The sequence below is a fragment of the Pleurodeles waltl genome, chromosome 7, assembly GCF_031143425.1.
Source record: "Pleurodeles waltl isolate 20211129_DDA chromosome 7, aPleWal1.hap1.20221129, whole genome shotgun sequence".
Taxonomy (NCBI): domain Eukaryota; kingdom Metazoa; phylum Chordata; class Amphibia; order Caudata; family Salamandridae; genus Pleurodeles; species Pleurodeles waltl.
In genome coordinates this window covers 1,247,291,506-1,247,315,739 of record NC_090446.1, presented here as the reverse complement: position 1 = coordinate 1,247,315,739, position 24,234 = coordinate 1,247,291,506, and the positions used below count along the sequence as shown (strand labels likewise).

General features: G+C 41.1%; 1 protein-coding gene across 7 annotated transcripts in view; it reads right to left on the bottom strand.

Moving 5' to 3' along the window:
- The window catches only part of MYOCD (myocardin), a 155,529-nt gene that overhangs the window by 40,168 nt on the left and 91,127 nt on the right, over positions 1-24,234 (bottom strand). For 4 of the 7 annotated variants that reach the window (XM_069200370.1, XM_069200375.1, XM_069200372.1 and 1 more), the window contains 3 exons: positions 24,029-24,070; positions 19,031-19,206; positions 5,226-5,345 (listed from right to left, as the gene is read on the bottom strand). In XM_069200370.1, coding sequence (XP_069056471.1) covers positions 5,226-5,345; positions 19,031-19,206; positions 24,029-24,070 — 338 coding nt within the window. The remainder of the gene's footprint in view (positions 1-5,225; positions 5,346-19,030; positions 19,207-24,028; positions 24,071-24,234) is intronic. The other 3 variants (XM_069200371.1, XM_069200376.1, XM_069200377.1) reach the window with 2 other exon arrangements.

Sequence of the window (24,234 nt, the reverse complement as noted above, 5' to 3'; positions counted from 1 at the left end):
GCATATTGTTTCTCAGATACTCGGCCTCCTTCATACCATCTCCAACATCCCTGCTGCATAACTCCCTCCTGCAGTCATGCACCTCCATGCCTACATCTCTATGCTCTTCATCTCCGAGACTGCTACTCTTTCTGATCAGACAGCTTCTCAGCTTCTTTACATCTCATTCAGGCCTCAGAAAATGAGGGACACACAAGTTCTCACTGTGATGAACAGTCTCTTACTAGTTCAAGGTGTTTTTCCAGCACTGGGCCTCAATCCACCTGAACCATCATTGTACTGGAGCCCCTTGATCCCTCCATCTGCCAGGCACTTACACCGTGATCCCTTGAAACCTTCAGATCCTGGCCATGTTCTTGCTCTAATCCATACGCCTGCTATTTTCCTTCTTCCAAGCTGCTCCTGGCTCTTGTACAATTTCCCCTTATCCCAAATCCTCCCCTCTTCCAGTCAGTACCCTGACTTTCTGAGCATTAAGTCAGTCATCTGTTCTTTCCTCAAAATGATAGAGGTAAAGATAAAGAATCTGTGCATCATCCAAACTTTGGGCCTGATTTAGAGTTTGGTGGATGAATACTCCATTACAAACTGGACAGATATTCCACTTGTCTTAAGATATAATGCACTTGTAATATGGTAAACAGGATATCCTTTACATATGTGATGTCGTAACTGTCTTCCAGGCATTAAGTAAATCCCTCTGAGCTCCACACCCCGGTACCTTACTCCGTCTGATCACAGCCTTCCTCTGTGACATTCCAGCCTTCTGAGCCTTTCTCTCTTTGATTCGCTGCCATTGCACCTCTTCCATCTGACAGCTGCTTACGTCTTCCTCTCATACACCCAGCAGCATCTTTCTCTTCCTGATTCACGGATGGCATGCACAGTCTATTCTTGCATCTGCCAGCACCTTACACCTTCCTTTCTCTATCCTTAAGTGCTCTCCCCCTCTCTGATGCACCACCCTAGTACACTTGACCCCTTTTCGACCTCTACCTCCCTACTCTCTGCTACAGGAAGCGGGAGAGAGGAAAAGGTGGGGATGGAATCGACAAATGCGCTGTAAATGGTACACGAATCAAATCAGCAGCCCAGCGTGTAACAACGTGATTACAATACAGAGAGTGCTAACGCCGAGGTAGATTAACAGGCAGATCAAACCATTACTGGGGTCCGCAGCTTTCTCTTCAAATGACTCCCCCTATCCAAGTGGCCAAGTTTCTGCTCCCTCCACCCCCATGGCATGGAATGTGCAACACTGACACGGGTCAAAAGATGAAACCATGTTCATTGAGCTGCACGTCTAGTGGTTGGAGCCCGGAAGTATGACCGTATTACCCCTATATAGTTTCATTTTCGTTGGCTCTCCTTCTGCTGCCAAATTCAGTTTCGGTTACGTTGCTCTGCTTTTAAGACACGTCTCCTGTTCCAACTTTTAGTCCCATCCAGAGATGCTGTTTTGTTCTTTGATTTATAGCTTTCCCCCCTTATCCCTGCTATATTCATTTACCGAAGTTTTTTTTATCGTTTGTTCAGTCGTTGCTAATATCTTTTACGATTATAGTTGCAGTGTTGTTTCTTTTATTTATTCTGCTTATTTTACGTTGCATATATCCTAATTACAGCGGATGTTATACAGCAAAAAAGGCAATATACGCAATTATACCGCGCAAATCCTCGATTACGAGACCCTCACAACTGCATCGTTATTTGTTGCACCTGATAAATAACAATGCCCCACGGACCGTTGGTTATCCAGTTCAATAAGTAAGGGTGATTAGGACTTTTACAAAGAAACTGGGGCAGAACATGCAGAGTTTGGTGGTTACCGCACCACAGTTCGCATAGCTGGTTATTTATCAGACATTCTGCGCCTGGTAAATTTAAGCAGGTTTAACCCGACTAAACCTGTTGAAATTTAACACGTGAAAAATCCGATTTTACACATAACCTTATTGTTCAGACACCCGTACTAGCAGCGATTTGTACTGGCGGTGGAATTTTATGAGGCACTCTTAATCGGGCACCATGACTAGATCTTAGACCACCCAGCCTAAACCCTAAAGGCCTGATGACTGAAATGTGCATTGGCAGTAACAATTTATTGAAAGAGAGGGCCCCGCCCATACTTCTCACGGAGAGCTAGTTGAAAGTACACTTCCTAAACTGTGGAATCCGTGGGACTATCATACCACGGTTTGGAGGAAAGCCGAGTGGCGACAAAGGGCTCCTTCCTCGGTAAGAAATTTATAAACTTAAAAATTGAAAATATTTACGGAGCATTCAAAGCGTTGCCTTGTGATAAGTAACTACTGTGCTTTACATTCTACTTTGATTCATTCAATACACCTCAACTGAGATTCGTGGAAGCTGTTAATTACATTACCTACTGGGCAAAACTGGTACAGGTTGATTTTGCATGTTTTGCTCCTCAGCATGGACTAGAGCTGAATGATTTCCTCTGGACTCCTTTCAATATGAAATTGGGTAAGTCTACTGTCTACTGCATGGCAGCTTAGGGTCGAGGCTCCCGTTGGTGTCAAAATGCAGCTGAGGTAGTCTACACTCCTTATTACAGCCAGGAATGAATGCCAAATTGGTGTTAAAGTCCCGGTGGAGGTAAGCAAACAGTGGTAAGAGCACCAAGGCCCAGATTTAAAAAAAAGTGTTGCTTCGTGTCATTTAGCGCCACTTTTCTCACAGCCCATTGCGCACCCCTAACACCAGGGCCAGCTTTAGGGCAGTGCGAGTGGTGCGGCCGCACCGGATGCTGACTTGGATGGGTGGGAGCTGACCTCAGGGGGGCACTCTGTTTAGCAATAACTTACTAAACTGACTATTTAAAAGCATCTGCTGAAAGGTTCCTTGTGCTTCCAGCCTTCAGGAAGCAATTAAAATGCCGAGATAACTCTTGTGATTAATGTTCCTGCTAGGGTGAGAGATGGGAGTTTTGTCTAGAGGCAGCTTTGACTGATATAAAGTAGCGCAGAGGGTTAATTTGCCTGCTGCAAAGAACAAAACTGTTTACGTAGATAGTTGAGTGGGTTAGTAAAGTCAGCATTTACCAGTGCTTTACAACACAAGAAATGTGTGTTAGAGGAGCTATGGAGGGATGAGGGGCACTTTTGCCTGGTGGTAGTGAGGGAATCCGAGTAGGAAGTAGGAGTAGGAAGTCAAGGGAGGGCAGGGGGGTGCCAAAAAAGTCTGTTGCACAGGATGCCACTAGAGCTAAAGCCGGCCCTGCCTAACACCAACATGTATGCGCTGTATTTAACATACAACGTACCATGATGCGGGTTAGGGACAATAGATTAATCATTTTTGACACTATCGTTGTACCTTGCAGGATTAGCACCAAGAATTTTAGCGCTAATCCCGCTAAGTATATAGAGGCCCATAAAAAAAAAATGGTGTGCCTCCTTTTAACACCTGCTCTTTGCAGACGTTGCAAATGCTTCTAAAAATGGCAAAGTGGAATCTCATAGATTCCACTGTGCCACATTTGTGGCCCCCCTAATGGCAGAACGACCCCCTAACAAACATTGTGCCTGGTGCAGACATAATGTGGTTCCAGGGTTTACAAAGTGGCGTAATGCAAGCATTGCACCACTTTGTAGATATGGCACGCATTTTTTGCAACACTGTTGCTAAATTAGCGTCTAAAAGATGATGCTAATGTGGCAATAGTTGGCGCTAGGCCCTTCTTAAATTTGTGCCCAAATTTGTAGTCTAAATGTGGACACTGTGGCAGTAAGCACAGGTTATCTTACATGATCCTGCCAGAATACAAGGGAGGATCGAGTAGACCACATACATACCCTCCCAATATAGAAGAGGATTTTACATCTCTCTTTGACCAAAATTCCAGTGAACTGCTCAGAAGGGGTGCTTAGATGGGCAGGAAAATATCACCTCTCCAACCTGAGTAGAGAGGTTATTTGATGTAATTCCTCTTCACCTAGACAGTACAGTACATTCACAATTCAAGGAGTACATTACAGGATTAAAATAGGACATTGTTTTGGTACACTTCCAGGATTGCATGCAACTTGCCGGTGTGTGGGCAACAACCTGGTGTCCCATGTATTCTGAGTGAGAGGGCTGAAGAAAGCCTCTTCCCTGAGTGGAGACATTTCTTAAAGCATCCAGATGAACTACTCAGTAGCAATAGCAAATGGGAAAGAAACCTGACATCACCATTATCTTGCCAATTGGATGCAGAGAGATTACTTGATGTGATCCATCTGTGCCTGTTGATGACACCCTTTGTCCACATTTGTTTAATATTAACATGGTTCACTGTTGGCTTTCACCACCCTTGTTCAGAAAGAAATTATCATAGTGCAAATGTATTGTTTACATATCTGGATTCTTGTGGAATGGTTGTTGTGTTTACATCTAATTATTACCCCAGACGTTTTGTGAGAGAACACCTTATAGATTCAAACATTCTGGACTTTTTAAGTTTTCAGTATAGATTCTAAATGCTAGAATAATGTTCTCCCATATTTAGCAGTGGGTCATTAAGTGAAAGAAAGCTCCATGGTTTGATTGCATATCATGGAGATCCATACAGGTCATAAGTTAAAACAATTGCTCGGCTGCCTCATGCTTTCAGCCTTACGAGTCTGGACAGTAGTAACACCAAATATTGATGTGTGATTTTTGTTTCTCATGAGTGCTGTATAAATGATCAGTATTGCTAAAATGTATAAAATATAGGGGTGGGCGAAACTCATGGAATTCTGCGGAGTTATAAAAAATCTTCACAAGATCCTGTGGAGTTTCCGCCAGCGGGCGGAAATAGGCACGTCATGCTGATTGTGCTGTGATTTAGCTTGTGCTGTGATTTGGCAGGAGTGTGTTACTGCACTGAAAAATCAACGCAAATGGCATCATGTGGCACGCCAGAGGGTGCTTCCGCTCGAGTAGATTTTATAATCAAGTTGCAGTCTTCTGATCGCATATAGTTGTAACCCTCTTGCTACTGCCCTCGTTGGAAAAATCCTTCTGGATGTCCTACTAGCGACCGAAAATCATGCTTGTGGATGGTAAATCTCACTTGTGCTCGCCAACTTACTGTTTTGGCATGCACACAAGAAAAAATTAGACCGGAACTCAGTGTTACAAGAATAATGCAGAGTCACCAAAATTCTGCCAATTCTGCCAGTGGAATGGAATGTTTCACCCATCTCTAGTGAAATACAAGCATACTGCTTACTCACCTTGATTGCAGCTGGGACTGGGATGGCAGGTGACATTTGTTCGCTGTTGTGATTTGGGCTTTCACTACTCTGCTCAGACCCCTGGTCACAGACTCCATTTTCAGAGCCAGGTGAAGGATCCTACACGAAAAAAGGGAAACAATAATTAACAGGCTATTGATAAATTTCAAGAACTGAATAAGGAGTAGTTAAAAGCTTATGTAGTGTTGCTTGATGTCAACATGCCCATACAATTAAAGCATTAACCCTCATTGTCAGTATTAGGAAGACAACATTTCTTCCAAGAAAACTATTATTTATCCCAATGTGAAGGTTACTAGTAACATGTTTGGAACCCGCATCTTGCTACAAGAGATTATACTATTTCAACAAGCATGGCGGTAAAGCCTCTATTTACCAAGGAAGGCAATCAATATTTCTATTGTTTTATGTTGCTTTTACTGTAAACAGGTTGCCAAACAAAAGTTTCTGAGAGCAAAGGTAAAACTGCCCAGTGCCATCGAGGAGCTATACCTTGCTAGATCAGGAGTATAAAAGAAGAGGTAATACCAAAAAGGCTAAGACGACCTAACATCAAGGTACTGGGAATAACAAGATGACTGTAGCTAGTTTCCATTTGTGTCATCAGTTGCACATTGGCCAATGCATGGCTTGCTGTTCTCTGGAAGGATACAGATGCAGATTACAGACAGATGGGAGCATGAATCACTGCAGCAGAGAAGTAGCCTAACATCATAGCAGTTGCAGTTCATACAGTGCTGCTTCCATTAAAGGCATGAACTGCACTAGAGGCTTACAGTATAAGCTACTGTCAGACCACATGGGCAGTATACAGAGAACATGTGAAGAACACACATTTAGTTCAAAACCACACATGTATTTAGTTGATAGATAAATGAAGACTTTGGTGCTGTTTGCTTTGTCTACGGAGGAGAGCGAGCCACATTACCTTCAAGATCATTTATAATGTCCAGAAGCAGAAATTGGGTCTAGTAACCACAGAAAGTATAAGTGAAACCTATCTGGGAAGAATAAATCACAAAACAGATCCAAACTGAGGTCCAGATTTGAAAAGACTTTTAAGCAGTGCAAAGCTGTGCACTGCTTTGCATTTCTTTGCGTCAAGGGGGCTAATAGGGCAGATGAGCACACATAGCCATTGGTTTAGGCTCAAAATCAGATTTACTAAGATAGTCAGACAGAGTTTTGCATCAAAAGCCAATAGTTACTTGAAACAGGAATCAAAAAGAAGTAATATAGTTATATCTCAAAAAGATATATTACATGTGTGCTGCACTGCACAGCACACATCTGGTGCAGCAGAGATTTGGCTGCTACCTTTGACGCCGCAATGTTGATCTACATGTGACTATGTTGACATTTTATTGTGTAAACTGATAAACTAATGGTAAGGTGGTGCACTTAAAAGTCTATACTGATGTGCCCTCACTGTAGACTAGTATTTTAATGCATGTGGTATAGCATTGTTAACTGAAGTACAATGATTTAATTTGATTTCATATGTTGCCTTATGCTGAATTGTTATTATATAAACAATAATGATTTTCATCATAGATGTGCATTAAATGTTACAGACCAATAAAGTTCCTCATCATATTTACTGACAGGTATTAACAAGTTATTTCTTTTTTGTAACTTACTATAATATGGAGACAGATAGTATTTTTTAATGATGATTTTATAAATGAAAGATTTACATGTGTTTGCTTCACACGAATAAAGTATGCTATTTTAATTCTGCTTTCATTTAGTCATATTAAGGCCTGCTTTGCCCCCTTTTCATAGAATGTGGGAAAGCTGTCTTATTTTTGCTAACGTGTCATTTCTTTCCAGATGGCGTTCACATGAAATGATAGTTTGGAAATAAATGTGCTATTGTTTTAGTCATAGAGAGCCTGAGAAATTAAACTTGAAGCAAGTACATGAAGAAGCAAAGAATGTGAGGACTAGCTCTATTCATGATGTTGCCTAAGTCGTACATGACACCAAGGACAGATACCTTCCAAGAATGGTCCTGGGGACTTCTAGCTATGTTTCAGATACCTGTCGTATGATGTGAAGGGACTGGATAATGAAATCTTCCGATTTACATGAAGTTACCAATGAACAAATCATCATTCGCTTTGGACTTTAATTTATTGTTTTCCAGTAGCTGGGAGATTCATTGGTACTTTGAGAGGTGCAGATCTCTTTGACCTTGTGCTGCACTTTCCCAAATGGTTACTGAGAGGACTTAGATTTTCCTTGACTCTTGAGAAGACTCTTGACCAAGCTTCTGTGATGCTGACAAGTTCCCCTTTTTCTTCCTATTTGCCAACCTTAGTTAGCTCTATGTTGAACCAAATGCCATGTTTCCAACTTCTTTCTGTCCTTAATTTACTTTCCACTTTTTGTTCCCATGTCTTGTAGCCAAGCACATGTCAATTACTTTTTGTCCCCATGTCTTGTAGCCCAGCACATGTCAAAACTCGTTGTGTTTGAGGGATCCCTTTTGTTAAGTTAGTTATTTAGATGATTTCAGTTTGCACTAATGCTTAGAAGGAATGAACAATGCTTATTTACTGACCATCACATTTTGTTATTGCTGTCTTGTATAGAAGTCATTTGGTGTTTAGCTTGTCTGATGTTAATTAGATTGAGTTTCTTTCAGAGGTTTGAACACCTGATGGTGTTACTCTAACTCTATAGCTTGTTTTTGAGAATTGTTTACATTACCCTGAGTAGTAATTTCTAATAAGACCCTTACATTTTATTTCCGATTTGGGTTTTCATTGTGTGGACAAATTGGTCACACTGTAAACTAAATGTTGATTGATTGTGATGTTAACCCCTGCTTAGGGTGAAACGATTTATCAACCTTGTTTAGAGAGTACCTGAAATGCTCTATAACATCTAATATCTGGGATCCTTGTGAGTTTGTCTAGGCATGGGCGTTACAAATGAAGGGCATGTTTCCAGTACAAATCCTATGCTAGATAGTGCACATTCACCTCTGCACTACGGTGCAAGGCTCTACATTGTGCACTGCAGCCTTGTTAGAGTGCCAGCACAGCTGATGGTGGCAGCAGCAGGCAAAGTTTAGTAGATGTGGCTCTGCACTGTGTTTTCTTAACACCACCCAGTGCAGCAAATTTAGTTGCTGCACTGTGTTGCATGAAATGTTAGTAAATTTGGACCTGAGACTGAAAAGAAAGAGACAAAGAGGCAGAGAAACCAAAAGCCAGGGAAACGCTGAATTATTACAGGATATGTTATCTCAAACCCTAAAAGAAAATACGTTTTGTCATTTCTACTGTTCCAGTTTCCCCCTATCGACTGTAAATGTAGACACTGAGGGCCTGATTACAACCTTAGCAAATGGGATACTCCTTCACAAACGTGACAGTTGTCCCGCCTACCATTTTACAGGTTCACTAGGATATAAGGAAACTTGTAATACAGCTGACTGGATATGCGTCAAATTTGTGGAGTATCCCATCCACCCAGGTCGTAATCAGGCCTTGAATGTATATTTTCACTGATATCGTGTAAGTAGATGCAGAGTGCAAGTACATATCGTAGTAATAAAATACAATTCAAATAAGTTTAATGCCACAAACACTTTTTATATATGAAAATGATAATGAAACATTTACAATTGCAGGCTGTATAATGTCAGGGCAATTTTTTTAGGGTGCTTTGTTTGAAAAACTGCAGTTTTCTAAAACACCAGGCTGAAAGTAACTTCTAAATTACTGTCACACAGACACACAGTGGATTTTTGTCTTACTTCCTTCCTGACCCTTGGCTGCAACTAGGGCTTCCTGGCAAACAGGGACGTAAAAATGTCTTAATTGCATGGAAAGTGATATCCAGTAAAAGAGAAAATATTCCAGCCACCCTCTCTAAACTTCAGATTCTTCCTGCTGTTTGGTATTATACAGGTCATGTGTTTCTGCATTAAAAGTGGGGAATCAGCTGATGCGCGATCTGGTCAGCTCTGTGCAAAGCAATATATTTCTGCTCATTCGACTGCGTGTTTCGAGAATAAAAGTTGTGCAAAACTGACCTACCATCAGAGGGAGGTAGATAATGTAGGTCACCATGAATGTGGGTGGTAAGGTGCTCTACAATAACATCAACTTTAAAATATCGACCTGAAGGTACATTGACCCCAAAATATTAACTTCCAGCATATCATGGAGGTACATAGATGATGACTTAATAATGGCAAATCTATACCTCCATTTGTGCTTACTTTGAAAATATGATGGGAGTGAATATTGTGAAGGTGACATATGCACAGATCGATATTCCAGACCTCGATGTAGTCATATATTGTAACATGCAGCCCACTATATTCCACCCCATCCCCTTGATCACAAACTCGCCCCAAGGCGCAGGAGTGCTGCCCACCCTATAAATTGTCTCAAAATCAGACAGAGTGCACTTGGCAAGGCAACCTGAGTGTCCAGGGACTCCTGCACTCAGCCGGAAGCACAGGTGCAGTTAAAAGTGTTGTAAGTAGACTGTTGTGTACCCGCAGACCTTCAATCACTTTTCCGGGCTGTCACAACTGTGGACATAAGGGATGGTATGCCCTAGGCCCTGTTCCAGGGACCTCTCTTCTTAAACAGCAACTGAAAAAGGCATACATACATCTGTTATTAAAGAAAACAAATGTAGCCCTGCATTACCCCAACAACTACAGACCAATTACAAATGGACCTTTCCTGGGCAAACTGATAGAAAGAGCAGATGTCCCAGTTCATTCCCGACAACTTCATATTTTCAGACTACCAAACTGGATTACGCCCAGGAAGGAATCTGCGCTCATAGCAATCTGGGATGATCTTAAAAACACAGTTGACCGCAATGGAGTTGCTACACTACTTCTCTTGGATCTCTCAGCTGCCTTTGATAACACTGACCATGACACCCTAATTCAAAGACTCCACAAAGCCGGCATAGAAGGGACTGCTCTTGACTGGATTACATCCTACCTTCAAAACAGAACTAATAATATCTATTCTCCCCCCTTCTCGTCCAAACCCTACCTCACAAAAGCAAGGGTCCCCCAAGGATCAATCATCTCACCTATGCTTTTCAACATATACATGATGTCATTACCAGAATTAAGCAATAATTTCCAACTGACATGCTACAACTATGCAAATGACACACAAATACTACTTAAATTGGAATGCCCCAAAGACATTGATAAACTCACAGATCTTCAGTTGCCTCAGAGCCATTGATCAGTGGATGACTTGGAGCCATCTCAAACTGAATGCTTCCAAAATGGAAATACTCACATATGGCAATTTGACAAATGATGCCCACTGTGTGCCTGGACTGACGATCTGAGACCACCTCCTCAAATATCCAAAGAAGTTAAAAACCTTGGAATTACCATGGACTCCAAGTTAACAATGAATGTCCAAGTGGACAAATTAGCACGATCAAGCTTCATCACCTTGAAGACGATGCGACGCAATTTCCCCCATCTCGGTGAAGGCTAATATGTCTCTTGTAGTATCTAAACTGGACTATGCCAATGGTCTCTACCATGGATCAAACCCAAGAAGAATAAAGGACTATTATTTGGAATGCTTGGATGTGCCGTGGTTCTTTCTACTTCATTCTACCATGGATCATCTCTATTATGAAAAAAATACAATATATTCAGAACTACTGCCAGACTACTATTATATGTAAAACCTCAAGCTCATCTTCCCTTCCTTGAGAGCACTACACTGGTTACTGTTTGCATGAAGATCCACCTTCAAGCATGCTTCGTATCGCCTACAAAGCTATACACAGAACAGGACAGCTTTTCATCAGAAACAAAATAACCAAATACATTTAACAAAGAAACCTCTGCTCAAGATTGGCCCCCGCCTTAAAATACCACCATACAAGAAAAAGACAAAAGGTTGTAAATCCTTCTCTGTTCAAGCAGCCAAACTATGGAATTCATTACCCCCAAATATAAGATCCACGGATAACTATCTTGTCTCAGAAGATTACTCAAGAGTTGGCTCTTTCCTGCATAACCACCATATTCAAACAGCAATGGACTGCATATGTCTGTGATTATAAATATTTATAATGTGATTATGTGTATATTCTAGATATGTATAGTTCTTTAAGAAATATGCATAGTTACTATTTCATAATAATAAATTATACACATTCTTTTCGCCTGTTTAACAAATGTGTATTTACTCATGGTTAAAAAAAAATATATCTCTCTATATATATGTGTGTGTGTGTGTGTGTGTGTGTGTATGCTTGAGTGTGCATGTGTATATATATATATATATATATGTGTGTGTGTGTGTATAAGTGTGTGTATATATGCATGCGTGTGTTTTTCATTCTATGCTTAACATGTTCATAGGTCATTGCATAGCTCCTAGATAAATTGCTATATTAGATACTTATGAATCCCTGCTTTTTTATATCACAATAAGCAAATGTTATATTAACTATTTAACAGCAAACATTTCGCTACTGAAAAATTGAGGAAAGATAAATGAATGTTATAAAAGTACACTTGTTAATTAACATCAAATATTACCAATCTTGAAAGTCTGTGTTTATAGAATACAACTTTACTTCTCATATAATTTTACCCATTATTATATTCCTTCCAAATATATTCCCTTACTGTGCATTTACATATCTATTTATTACTCTAGTCCTACTGTACTAGAGAAAAAATAAAAATAAATAAACCAATATTTGAATTAAAATAATAATAATATACATGTTACTCTCTCATAAGCTTTACTCTGTCTCCCCATCAATCTATATCTCTATCAATCTATCCTCCATCCCCACTCTGACTCATTCCAAACCCATTCTACTACTTTGATCGCCAAAATAACCTTTCCTAAGCTATTCCCTCCTCTACCGCATCTAGCTCACCCCAAATCTCAGTTTACTACTATTATCTCCCAAAAAATTCCACTAAATTCTCCCTCATTTATCTCACCTTTGACTCATCCAAAACCCCTCCTGCTACTATGATCTCCCCAACCCTTTCCACAGACTCTTCACTCCTCCATGTCTCCTTTACTCATCCCAAGCCTCATCATATTACTATAAACTCCCAATTAACACTTCTGGATTCTTCCCTCCTCTATCCTTCCATTACTCTTGCCATTTAAATTAACAAACTGACATATCCTCTGCTCAAAATAACTCATACTAATACTAATACTGTACTCATATTTCCCTATACTAATCCACAACTAAATCCTCTTGGGGTACAGAGTAGCGTGCTACTCGCTGAAAAGTTCTTCGACGCCTTGTAGGGGTAGTAAGTGCTTTATATAATTACAATTACAATATTTATAGATTTTACAAGTAAATCTGCTGTTTTTAGTCCACGGCCTGACCACTAGATGGCGCCAGATGCCATGGTTTCTCTTTCCCTAGATGACATGTTTTAATACTGAGAAAGAGCTAACCAAGGAACCAGAAAAAAATGGAAGCACTATGCCCCAGGTCTCTCAATGACATCTGAGAAACCTGCCCTTCCACACATCATTAGTTTGCATTAGGAAAAACTGTTACTCTGTCATGGGGCATGGTGTGCTCTGAAGGATTGGAATGTGACTGTCTATTCTCAAGTACTTTCCTAATTTCATACAATGTGGGAAACAGACAAACACGTTTTTTTTTTAAGCATAGGAACAGGTTACAATGGATCTTTAAGCTTGGTGTTATCTAAGATTATAACCCTTAAAAACTCAATTTTAGCACTCTATAGCATTGATATATTCATCAGCGTTCACTCCTTTCTGCAACCAACCAACCAATTAGCTGCAGGGATATTCATGAGACCCCTTCTTAATAAATTGTAGGTACTTGAGAGAGTTCATTAGCTTCTTTGTAGGTCTGGCTTGGCAGCACAGCTGTCTTTGAACCTATGGTTACCAATCCTTAAACATGTTCATAGATTGAGTTTTGGCTCCGTCTGGAAAACTATTTCTATCTCATTTCCGTCTGATGGCTGTTTGGTGTATTATTCCACCTCCAAAGGAGTACTTGCATTGTAATCCATGAGTGACTGTTTCACATCAAAAGATATAGTAAATCTAGATACATTAAATTATTTATCTTACACATGCATGGTGCACAGAAAACATTTTCTTACTCTAACTGACAGTGCAAGTACAGTACACAGCACATACAGCAGCAGTGCAATCTTCCTCACACACCCACACACACTGCCTCCGCCACAAAACAGCAGTGGAAGTACAAACAGCAAATAATATTTAGCTTGGGACATTGGGAAATCCTACTCTTTCAGGATAACTAGCATCTAGCATGGAAAAGACAATACATCTGGCTTTAATTTTCTAACACATGTAAACTGCATTTTAGCATGTCTGTGTTTGCATGTATTAGTACACAAAAGCCATACTTAGTGGTTTTGCGAAAGTTTATTTTGTGTGGTGTGGGAAAGCAGATCTTTCTTTCATACAGTTTGATTAAGCTTCAGGCATAGCCCTAAATCTAGCACTCCCCAAAGGTGCTCAGGAATTTGTGGTAACAATACTTCATATTTTGGCACTTCATTATGAGCATCCCTGCTCTTTTTCTTCTACATAAAGTATCAGTTCAGGGCACCTTGAAGACCAAAAGTATTCCACTGTTTTGCTATCCCACACAATAATCATGGCTTTTTGGTTTATACAATCTGGGCACCTGGTCTAAACTAGTGGGAAAAGAACCAGTGCCAGTGTACGACCAGATTAGACAACTGGAATGATACAATAATGACAGAAGTGACACGAAAGAGGGCTTTAAAATGAGGTTGAACCGAGTTTTCTCCCCCTTTATCGCTACATTCAAACTTCTCAGGGAACTCTTCGAACAATGCTAATGCTTCACTCCGGCTCCCCCTGTACAAAACCTGAACATTACTAATATAGGTTAAACTTAAAACAATGTTAACTTATTCCAAATGTGAAATTAGAAAAATAGCTACGTGGCCTCAAATTATTCTTGACATAAATCAGAATGTTTGCTTTTAGCATTTTATCAATCTTTTGTGCATCAAAACAAGTAGCAAAGAATAAGGTGTGCTTGTGTAGATGATGCAAGCAGCAGTGATTGCTAATTTGCTCTGTGTGTTTTCCCTTCCTGAACATTAGTTGTCATTTTCAGTTTTGACTACTTCGTCTGAAGACAAAAACACACGTCACCTAAAGCAATAAAGCATCAAGGAAACTGGTGATAAAAATCAATATGTAATCAAGGGCGAACCTACAATGACACTTTGGAAATTAGCATTAATTACACTACTTGCAGAGATCACTGCAATTTACGTTATCTATCAAGAGATGCCAAATATCTCCCTCCATTCCCGTGCTGCACAATTAACTGATGCTAAACATCGTTGCCATTGGGGCCATGGCCAAGCTGTGAAAATGAACACCATCATTCAGAAAGCATTTTAAACAAGCATTGGCATAGCCAATAGGTCTGATTTTGACTCCCAGCCTTTTGTCTATTTCAATTCTTGCTTATTTATGGTTTTTCAAAAACCGTATTGTCAGGAGAGCAGCTAGGGCTCACCAATATAAACAATGCCTGAAATCAAAAATAGCTTTTGGTCTAAAAAAACACACACATTGCCATTATAGTCTTTAGGACTGAAGAGAACTACTTTGAGTGTGTACGTTGTGTAAAAGCAGATTTCCATCATTCACAGTGAAGCTAGCCAGTGGTTGGAGTGCACTGACCCATTGCTCCATGTTGTATGAATAGTAGGTGGAAGAAATATGTGACTGACACCACAATAAAACTATGGGTGAAAAGGACTAGGCTGAAAGCTCATTTAAGAAATTATATAGGATATGCAATTTTGGTAAAATTAAAAGGTCATGACTAAAGCACAAAGTGCGTATGAAGCACAGAATATCACCTTCATAATACTTCCTCATTGAGATATTGATTGGATAGAAAACCCAGCAGTGCACATCGTGACACTATCTAAAGAAACTGCCAGGGTTGCCCTCATAGAACTTCAATACAAGGGCCCTTTTAAAATCATGCATACTGCAAAGGAAGGGGAAATAATGACGATTACACTTTTTGGGGGGATAACAAACCTGAGTTGCCTATTATTGAATGTGCTACCCTGGAGCTTCACATAGAGTTTAAGCTGCTTTCAGCAGGTGAAATCGCTGTTTGAAAAAACAAAACTATCAGGCACATTGGAATTCATGAAAAGGCCAGCTGTCAGGGCACTCATGATTAAAAGTTAATACGGTATAGAGACTTCCGCTTGGACTGGCAATAACACTTCAATTGGGATTGCAAAACCTGGACCTTAGGCTAGTTGGGACAATAATGGCCATATTTTGCAGCACAATTTGTTTACCCCTGTTTTTTATCTCTCTCCCTCATCTTACTTTTATTCCACACTGGTTAAAGCGTTGTTGAATAACTGAAGCATACAAATTGTGCTTTTTAATTTAACCGTTTAAGGACCTGATGTATGTGAGACTTTGCATTCACAAAGACATACAAATATTTGTATGCTAAATATTAATGTAAAATAATGTTATATACTTATTTTAAACAGATGAAGAACAGAAAAAAGCTTCAGCATTAATTACTTATTAAATTAAAGATGTAATTAATTAAAATATATTAAGTTAAGTTACAATTGTTTTTGAAGTTTAAATTCAAATATAAATAGCATTTTTTATTAAGCATTTATAATTATGATTTTTTTCTAATTGGAAGAGATTCATATTGACATCTGAGTACATTTGGATTTTCATGAAACACAGTAAATGGAAATCTAAAATCTTACAAAATTGGCATGATTAGCAATGTTAATTCTAGATAGTGATAATAAAAAACCAGCAGAACTCAAGCATTATAAATTAAAGCGAATAAAGGTGGTCCCTAGACATCTCCTATGAGAGCCTATAGGATTTCAAGGCAGTAGTCAGAGCCCAGTGCTGCTTTAGGTTCTGATGCAAGTGACCTGTCCATTGATAATGCAAGACCAAGAGTATTTTATACGTCCCATACAATTAGGCCAGCAGAGGAGATAATTCCTTGGCTGGCTGCCTTAAGTGCTTGGAAAATAGAGGTGAGCAGTGCCAAGTACACTGTGTAACAAAGACACAGGAATGAAGTCGAGCTGGCAGGGCCAAACATCTGTCATTTTCAAGTTAACAATTGCGAAGGATCCTTCACAGGACACCGCAGTATTCTGCGTAGCCACTAGGGGCCGATATTACTGCAAATGTATTCAGTATGCTGTGTGCACTGTTCAGCTAGGCTGGCGGAGCTCAGGGATCACCGTGCAGTCAGGGTTCACGGCTGTTGGACGATTCCCTACTTATTACAAATCTCAACAGGATGTTTTTGATTGTCGTTAGAAGATGTATTTGGTATCTTTTATTGGTTAGGGGACCCCAAATAGGTTGAAGAATAATAAGTGGCGATTGCACACATTTTTAAAGTTGAAAATGTTGCAGAGGTCATATGGCAGCCACCCAAGGAATTGTCTCGTCTTCTGGCCTAAAGCAGATGCAGTTATTATCATTTATTGGTTAGGAGACCCCAGATAGGTTAAAGAATAAAAGGCGGTGAATACACACATTATTGCCGTGGAAAATGTTGCAGAGGTCATAGGCAGTTTAATCTCCCAACTCCTCACAAGCGGGCCTCTGTTCAGAGCAGGCATCCTTGTCAGTTGCAAATGTGCATACAGAAAGGCCTCCATCTTGTAGAAAACAGGAATTCCCAAAGTTTTTGCAAAGGTATGCCTGCACCTGCCGCGGCATTCGAGGCACACTTCTGGAAAGATTTGTAAACGCCAGTAAGTCTTATAACTACATCCATGCGAAGTAGTAAACCTGTGAGTCTAAATTTACAACTAATTTTGATTACAACTCAACGTTTGCATTGGGTCGTGTCTGGTTTTACTGCTTAAAAACAGAAGCAGCATACCATCTATTCTCTTCAGTGTTATAACAGCTTGCATGACAGGGTGCATAGTTAAAATTGAATCTGCTATGGCTACATATGTTTGCCACACCACATAGTGGTGGAATCAACATGTGGCCCCTACAGACTAATGTCAGGACAGACGTTTCTGTGTGATCACCGTATCATAGTTTCGGTTCAGGCTGTTGCTACTTTTGGTCAAGGAGTATGATGAAATGCTGTTGGTATTTTTCCACTTGTAATCTCTGGGGTTCGAAAGAAGTTTAGGGATTTCGGCACAGCATCTTTTCTTTTTGTTTTGGGGAGGCTATCGCTGCAATCAGGAGTGTATTGTGTTCTGGTTTTCTGCAACCGCGAAATGGACCACCCAGAGCACCGCGGAGGTAGGCCGTGTCAGCAAGCCCTGGATTGATATCTCCTATGACTGAATTAAAAATCGAGGTTTAGGAAAACTGGTTTGGAGAACTCAATATGAACAACGGCACACGTTTTCCTACTTAATTAAATCAGCATTGAAGGCAATAGTAAAGCACAGGTGCTGCAGGCAAGCAGGTTCACTGCACCTTGGTACAGTATTCTGGACAGTGAAGTGCTAAAGTGTCACCGGGTGCTGCACAGCAGAATCGAGGGGGCACAAGCACCCCACACGCACTTGTAGGCCTGGATTAAATAGGCTCTGCTAGTGGCAGTTGTAGCTGCTTTGGGCTTTTCTCTTCCCTCATCAGCAGTCGCCACGCGACCCCCAGGGTGCCTGCCCTGGAGCTGTAGATAGGGCCTGCGACTCGTGCGCTGGGCAACTCTTCTCTTCACGGAACTCTTTCTTAAGACCGTGGCGCTCGGTCCTCAGTACTGTTATTTGGATGATGGGCCGGTATTCATCACGTGTCTCAGCGCTGCTTTCTTCGGAGGCACTGCTCCTCCCTTTTACTGCCAGGCCCCGATGGCAGCATGTGGGGTGGCAGGCGGGCTTCTTCGCATCTGGGGTGGGCGGCACCAAACAGCAAGCTGTGTTGCAGCAGGCGTGTGGCTGCAGTGCCTGACTGGGGGCATCGAGGTCCATTTCTGACCACCCTCGTAGTGCTGGCTGCTTGGCGCTGTCTCATTGCACACGCGGGCGTTGGTGCAGCGATTACCCTATGTTCTTGCAGCATGCTTCACCCCACTTACTTCTGCAGGGCTGGTCAGCGTGCAGGTTCCCGGCTGGCGAGGGCTACTTTAGGGATGCAAGGTACAGGAGCACCTCATGCGTTTCCCCCTTCACAGCACAACAGCTGCAACCGGGTCACGCATGGGGAAGACCCACTTGTTGCCAATGTAGTGTTGGGAGCCCTAGGCCCTCATGCTACTAAAATAACTGATGCAGACACAGTAGCATGGTGGCTAGAACTGGCCATGGGCACGTGCACCCAGCCCTTTTTATTGGCAGGGTCACCTGACTGGTTACGCCTGCGTTGGGTGGGTGTGGGGTGTGTGTGTGAAGCCAGCCCTCAGCCGAGTGGCTGGTGAAACACTAGAATGTATCCAGCAGGACACTACAGCAGTGTTGCTTTCCACCAAAATTGAAATCATCATAGAACTGCAAAATGTCGACGAAGCACCGGTCAGCCAGTGCAAATGTATTTTTACACTTGCCAAACAGTACAACAGTAGGCAAAAAGTGCAGCAGCACCAGTGCAATTATCGAATTGAGAAACATCGATGCATAATTGCACCGACATTGGTGTAATCTGAGTGGCGTGTTCCACATTTACCCTAATCTCTCAGCAGCGAATTAACATACTAGAGTCCAAACAATACATAAGCAGGGGTGTTCTTACCTCCAGGGCTGCTGGTGTGCTGGCAGTAGCCGTCTCTGAGCTCTTGACCTCAGGTGGAGACCCTGCTGAAGACCCCTGGGAATCATCACTTCTCGGCTGCTCAGGGGACAGACCGTCGCTGCTGTCTTCGTCAAAGGCAAAAGCATCTTCTGACTTTGAGAAGTTCACGTGGTTTCCTGTGCAAAAAAATAATTTTGTTAAAAAGGTGAGCCATTCTCACATTTTTTCATGTTAAGACCCTCTCCACTCCCAAACTAGAAAGAAGCAAAGGGCAATGCGTTGTTAAAATAATGATTATGTGATTTCTAGATTGATCAGAACCGAAGTGCAGGACATCGCTGAGGGCAGATGTTGTACAATAAACACACGAGGTAGGATAAATCAGAGGGCCAGGCCAGGTGACATCTACAGCGCTCTCAAACGATCGCAGATCTTCTCGTGATGCAGCAAGAGGGGGGCAGAAAGTTCAAGGGATGGGAAGCAGCCTGAAGAACGATGCTGAAACAACGAAGGTTGTTGTCCACGAAAGTGGAACAACGCTTTCCTGAACAATGACCCTGTTTCCTTTGCCTTAACCACGCATGTTCGGAACAACGAACATGCGTGGTTAAGGCAGAGGAAAACAGACTCGGGACCGGAGAGGACGTGGTCAGGTAAGTGGGGCTGGAATAGGGTTGGGGTAGTTTTAGGGGCATGGGTGGGGGTAATTTAGTTTTTAGGGGCGGGGTGGGAGGGCCGGGGTAATGTTAGTTTTAGCGGCGGGGTTGGGGTAGTATAGGTTTTAGGGATGGAGTGTCGGGGTGGTTTTAGGGGCGAGGGTGCGGGGTCAGAGTAGTTTTAGGTTTTAAGGGTGAGGGTGGGGATCGCAGTAGTTTTACAGGCGGGGTTGGTGGTTGGGGTGGTTTTAGGAGCGGGGATGGGGGCGCGCAGTATTTTTAGGGGCGGGGGTGTGGGGTTTGTGGTTTTAGGGGTGGAGGTCACAGTAATTTTAAGGGCGGGGTGGGAGTTGGGGTGGTTTTAGGGGCGGGGTGGTGGGTCATGCTAATTTTAGGGGTGGGGTGGGGGTTGTGGTGGTTTTTAGATTTTAGGGGCGGGGTGGGGGTTGCGGTAGTTTTAGGGGCAGGGGTGGTGGTTTGGGGTAGTTTAAGTTTTAGGGCTGGGGTGGGGGGGTCGGGGTAGTTTTAGGTTTTAGGGGTGAAGGTGGGGGGTCGGGTAGTTTTAGGTTTTAGGGGTGGGGTAGTTCTTGGAGCAGGGGTGGTGGGTCGTGGTAGTTTTAGGGGCGGGGGAACAGAGGGGTCGCATGCTGGAACCATGCATGCCATTCCACACATGCCTTAATGTCTTTACAACATTTTTTTGTTTGTTAAGGCATTCGTGGTAAAGGCATTAGTGGTAACAACGCGGTCTTTGTTCCGACCGCGTTGTTCAGGCATGCGTGGTTCCAGTATGCGTTGTTCCGACATACATTCAAGGCAAATCCATGACTATGTGCCTGATTTATAGGTGAATGCTAATGTAAAATCCCTGCGAATTAATTGCCATCATCGTGCTGAAGTAAGTGATGGTAATTCTGTTGGTGCTGGAAGTAATCATGTCATGGTACAGTTTCCACAGCCACAGGCAAACAGTGTTTTTTCCTTCATCACAGATCTCCAAACTAGGCCATGCATTTTTAAATTCTCCATCAATGAAATATGTCTATTCAACAATGTTAAGTCACTGTATTTTTCAATGGAAACTTTCCATACTTTCTGCTCCTTCCTGCTAATATCTTTTGAGGAAGCAGACACTGTGTGTATACCACCTAGAATCCAATAATGACAATGGAAGATAATCTGCTCCAGCGTCCAGTGAGAAGAGTTGTTGGTGGATTATCAGGTGACAATAGCAGCCCTGACCAGACGATGGATTTAGTGAATATGAAGGAGGCACCCACGGAGTGCATGCATTATATCTACCTGCACAGCTGCCTCAAATTGTCTATCTCAACTATGTTCCCCTATAACCTCATCCATCTTTTACTTATATTGATTTAGGTGCTTCATAAGTGCTATGTGACAACGGGGAGTTTGTAGTCATTCAGAATGTGCCTCAATTGATAATCAGTTCCTTGTCTGTTTTTAGGGTCAGACTAGAAGAGACCGGAGTGTAACCTAAAGGTGACATTGCATCCTTGATAACTATGAACACGGGGGCATGTCCCCCTCCCCTATGCTGCATGGAAGTTCCTACAATAGGGAACACAAACACAGAATGTAGGTAGGGTAGATTCATTGCATGTTTTGTATTGCATGCTGTATATCCAGAGACATAAGAGAAAGGACAATAGAGGGTGAATAATACATCAATATGATTTCCTGGGTTACTTTTGCTGGTTCTGAGGAAAGCCTGGGAACCCTAGAGGCTGTTCAGTAGAGGTTCAAACATGCTGACAGTACAAAGGGTGTAGGGCCATTGTACCCCTCGGACACTCAACCTTTATTTTTGTTCATACTGTGGACACCTGCTACTAAAGGGATTCCTGGACATTCATTAGGTATTTTTAAATTGCAACAGATTCCGGCTAAAAATCAATATCTCAAAGTGCACCCTGGAATATGGTTGAGCCCATCCCAAATTTTAGGGACCAGGAAGAGCCTGAGGATGACGCATGTCACTAATAGAGTAGGTGATGGCCATTCAAAAAACCGTAATAGGTTTCCTGTGTGTTGCATTTCATTTTCTCTTCCTTGATTCCCATAAATAATCTTGTTGAACAAAGGTTGTAGAATACCTCATTGTGATAAACTGTTTTTATCCGCATTAAAACACCAGAACACAGGCTGGTTTGGTATTTGTTTTCAATTATCTGCCCAATTTGTGAGCCACACTGCAATATAGCATCATTTTCAGCATAAACTAGCTGCATGAGCCTTATAGGCTGATATTTCAGTGCATCTATCTGGTATCTATTTAAAATAAAAGGAAGTAAAAGCAAAAAGAGCAAAATTAAAGATTCTAGGTGGATTATCACTCTTGGGCCCAGCATACATTGTGTAAGGCCACATAAATAACTTAAATTAATATGCAGATCATAGAATGATATCGTAAGTAGGTTGTGACTCTACCTTTATATTGCATCGTTTCCTAGTGTTGCAAATAGCTGGGGCTAGATTGCATACACTACTTTAAAAATGGAGCAATATCTGTCTTGCTACTTATCCAATAGGAAAAGAAGCAAAGAGATTTTTGATTCGACATAATATATAAATATTTCTTCAAAGAATAGTGAAAACAAATTTGAAACAATTTGCAGAAGATAACTGGGATATTTTGCTAATATCTGTATGCATTAAAATATATAATTGAATCAATCAACGTGTCCATAGACAGACTATTTATTCCTTCCCATGCCTCAATTCAATTGTCTGTGTCCTGATAAAGACATTCAGAAATTGGATGGCGGAAATATACAATGATTTATCAAGAGACTTTGAAGAAGTTCTATTCACCACTTATTAGGTTGAGGATGTAACAATGTTTTTCAATAGTTACTCTTTCTTCATCCTTTCAATAGCATAATTATCTCGTTAATATTGGCACAGTAATGGGACCATAAAGAAGGATTTATTATATTTGGCCATCTTTTTGAGTTCTGTTCATAAAAAAACGTGAATATTCATTTTTTCATCATTTTTGTCCTCTTGGCTTAAATTTTAATTTTCGTCCTCATCCCAAACTCTGTGTCCCCTATTCCTCCTTCATGACAATTAAATGATCCAGAGGTCCAATACCTTTGTCATTGACCTACCCTAGGCATTTTGTATGTAGCATAATTTTGTGAGGGCAAAACATGTATTATAAGATGTGACTTTACTGAAGTCTCTTCTGGGATATATGTTTAACCTACGTTTTGTAATTGAGTCCACTACAAACATTAAACACAAGGCAAGTTTACGCATATCAGCTTCTCTTTCTTTATACAATCAGCATGTTAATGTGATATTTTGCTGTACTGCAGAACTTGCAATAGCTCTTGGCCCCTGGGGTCTGCTGATTAGTTAAGTGCTTTGAAAACAAACTTAATAGTCTAGTCAACTTATCAGGCTCACACCACATTGGAGGGAAGGCTACCAGCACTATTCTAATCTTGACAGTACAGATTCTGCCATTCGCTGTCCAAACACTACTTGGGTTAATCTTAATGTGACCATTTATATATGGTACACCATGAACTGGATTACACAGTTAGACTAGACATGTAAAACCGATCTGGATGCACATAATACACGTAAATAGTGAACTGCATAAATGCATATGAAATATGTAAGGTAACAAACTAATTATCAGTCAAAATGTTTTTGATTATTTATAAAATACAATCATTTTAAGTCGCCATCTAAATTTGCTACAAAAAGTGGCCTACTGGCTCAGAAGATCAGACTGTGAATACATTCATGGATCAGCACAACATTACTAATGGTGATATCACTGGGCTATGCTGGGCTCTGGCTTGGTGTGGGGTAGGCTCCAGACAGTGATGTTGTGTTCTCAGCTTGATTTTGACTGGATTTTGATTAGATTGGCGCTGACATAGGCTCTGGGTTGGGGGGGGAACGGCTGTACATGGCCGGACTGTATAGGAGGCAAGTTGTATCAGCATCACAGAAGAAGATACTTACTCACTGGGAATTGGTTTTAGAAATAACAATTAAAACTGAAAATCCAAAAAGAGAGGCCGGTGGCGTGAGACTCTTCATACAGATCTGGACACCGCACAATTAAATTGTCATGTGTTAAGGTGGTTTTACATACGTTCAATGTCAAAGTTGATAATGAATACTATTAGTGTGGGTAATAATACTAAGTATTAAGCAAGTAGAGATAATTTAGTTTGAAATGTGCACACTATGTAATATTAATAATATTATTATTATGATTGCTGTTGTTAGTATTAAAATGCACATAATTAAAGTTAATCATTGTAGAGTTGTTCATTTTAATACTAGCATTACTTACTTTTGTCAATATTCCCCAGCAACAGGCCTGTGCCTAATTCTGCTAGGTACAAAAATGAAAACGACATTGACCTGAAAGAATCCATAAACCATGAACGTATTTTAAGCAATCAAATAAATCATGTAAAACATGACCATTTATCTACAGACCCTACAAGACACTAAACAACATCTAAACACAGTGGGAAAAGGATGTAAAAAGAACGC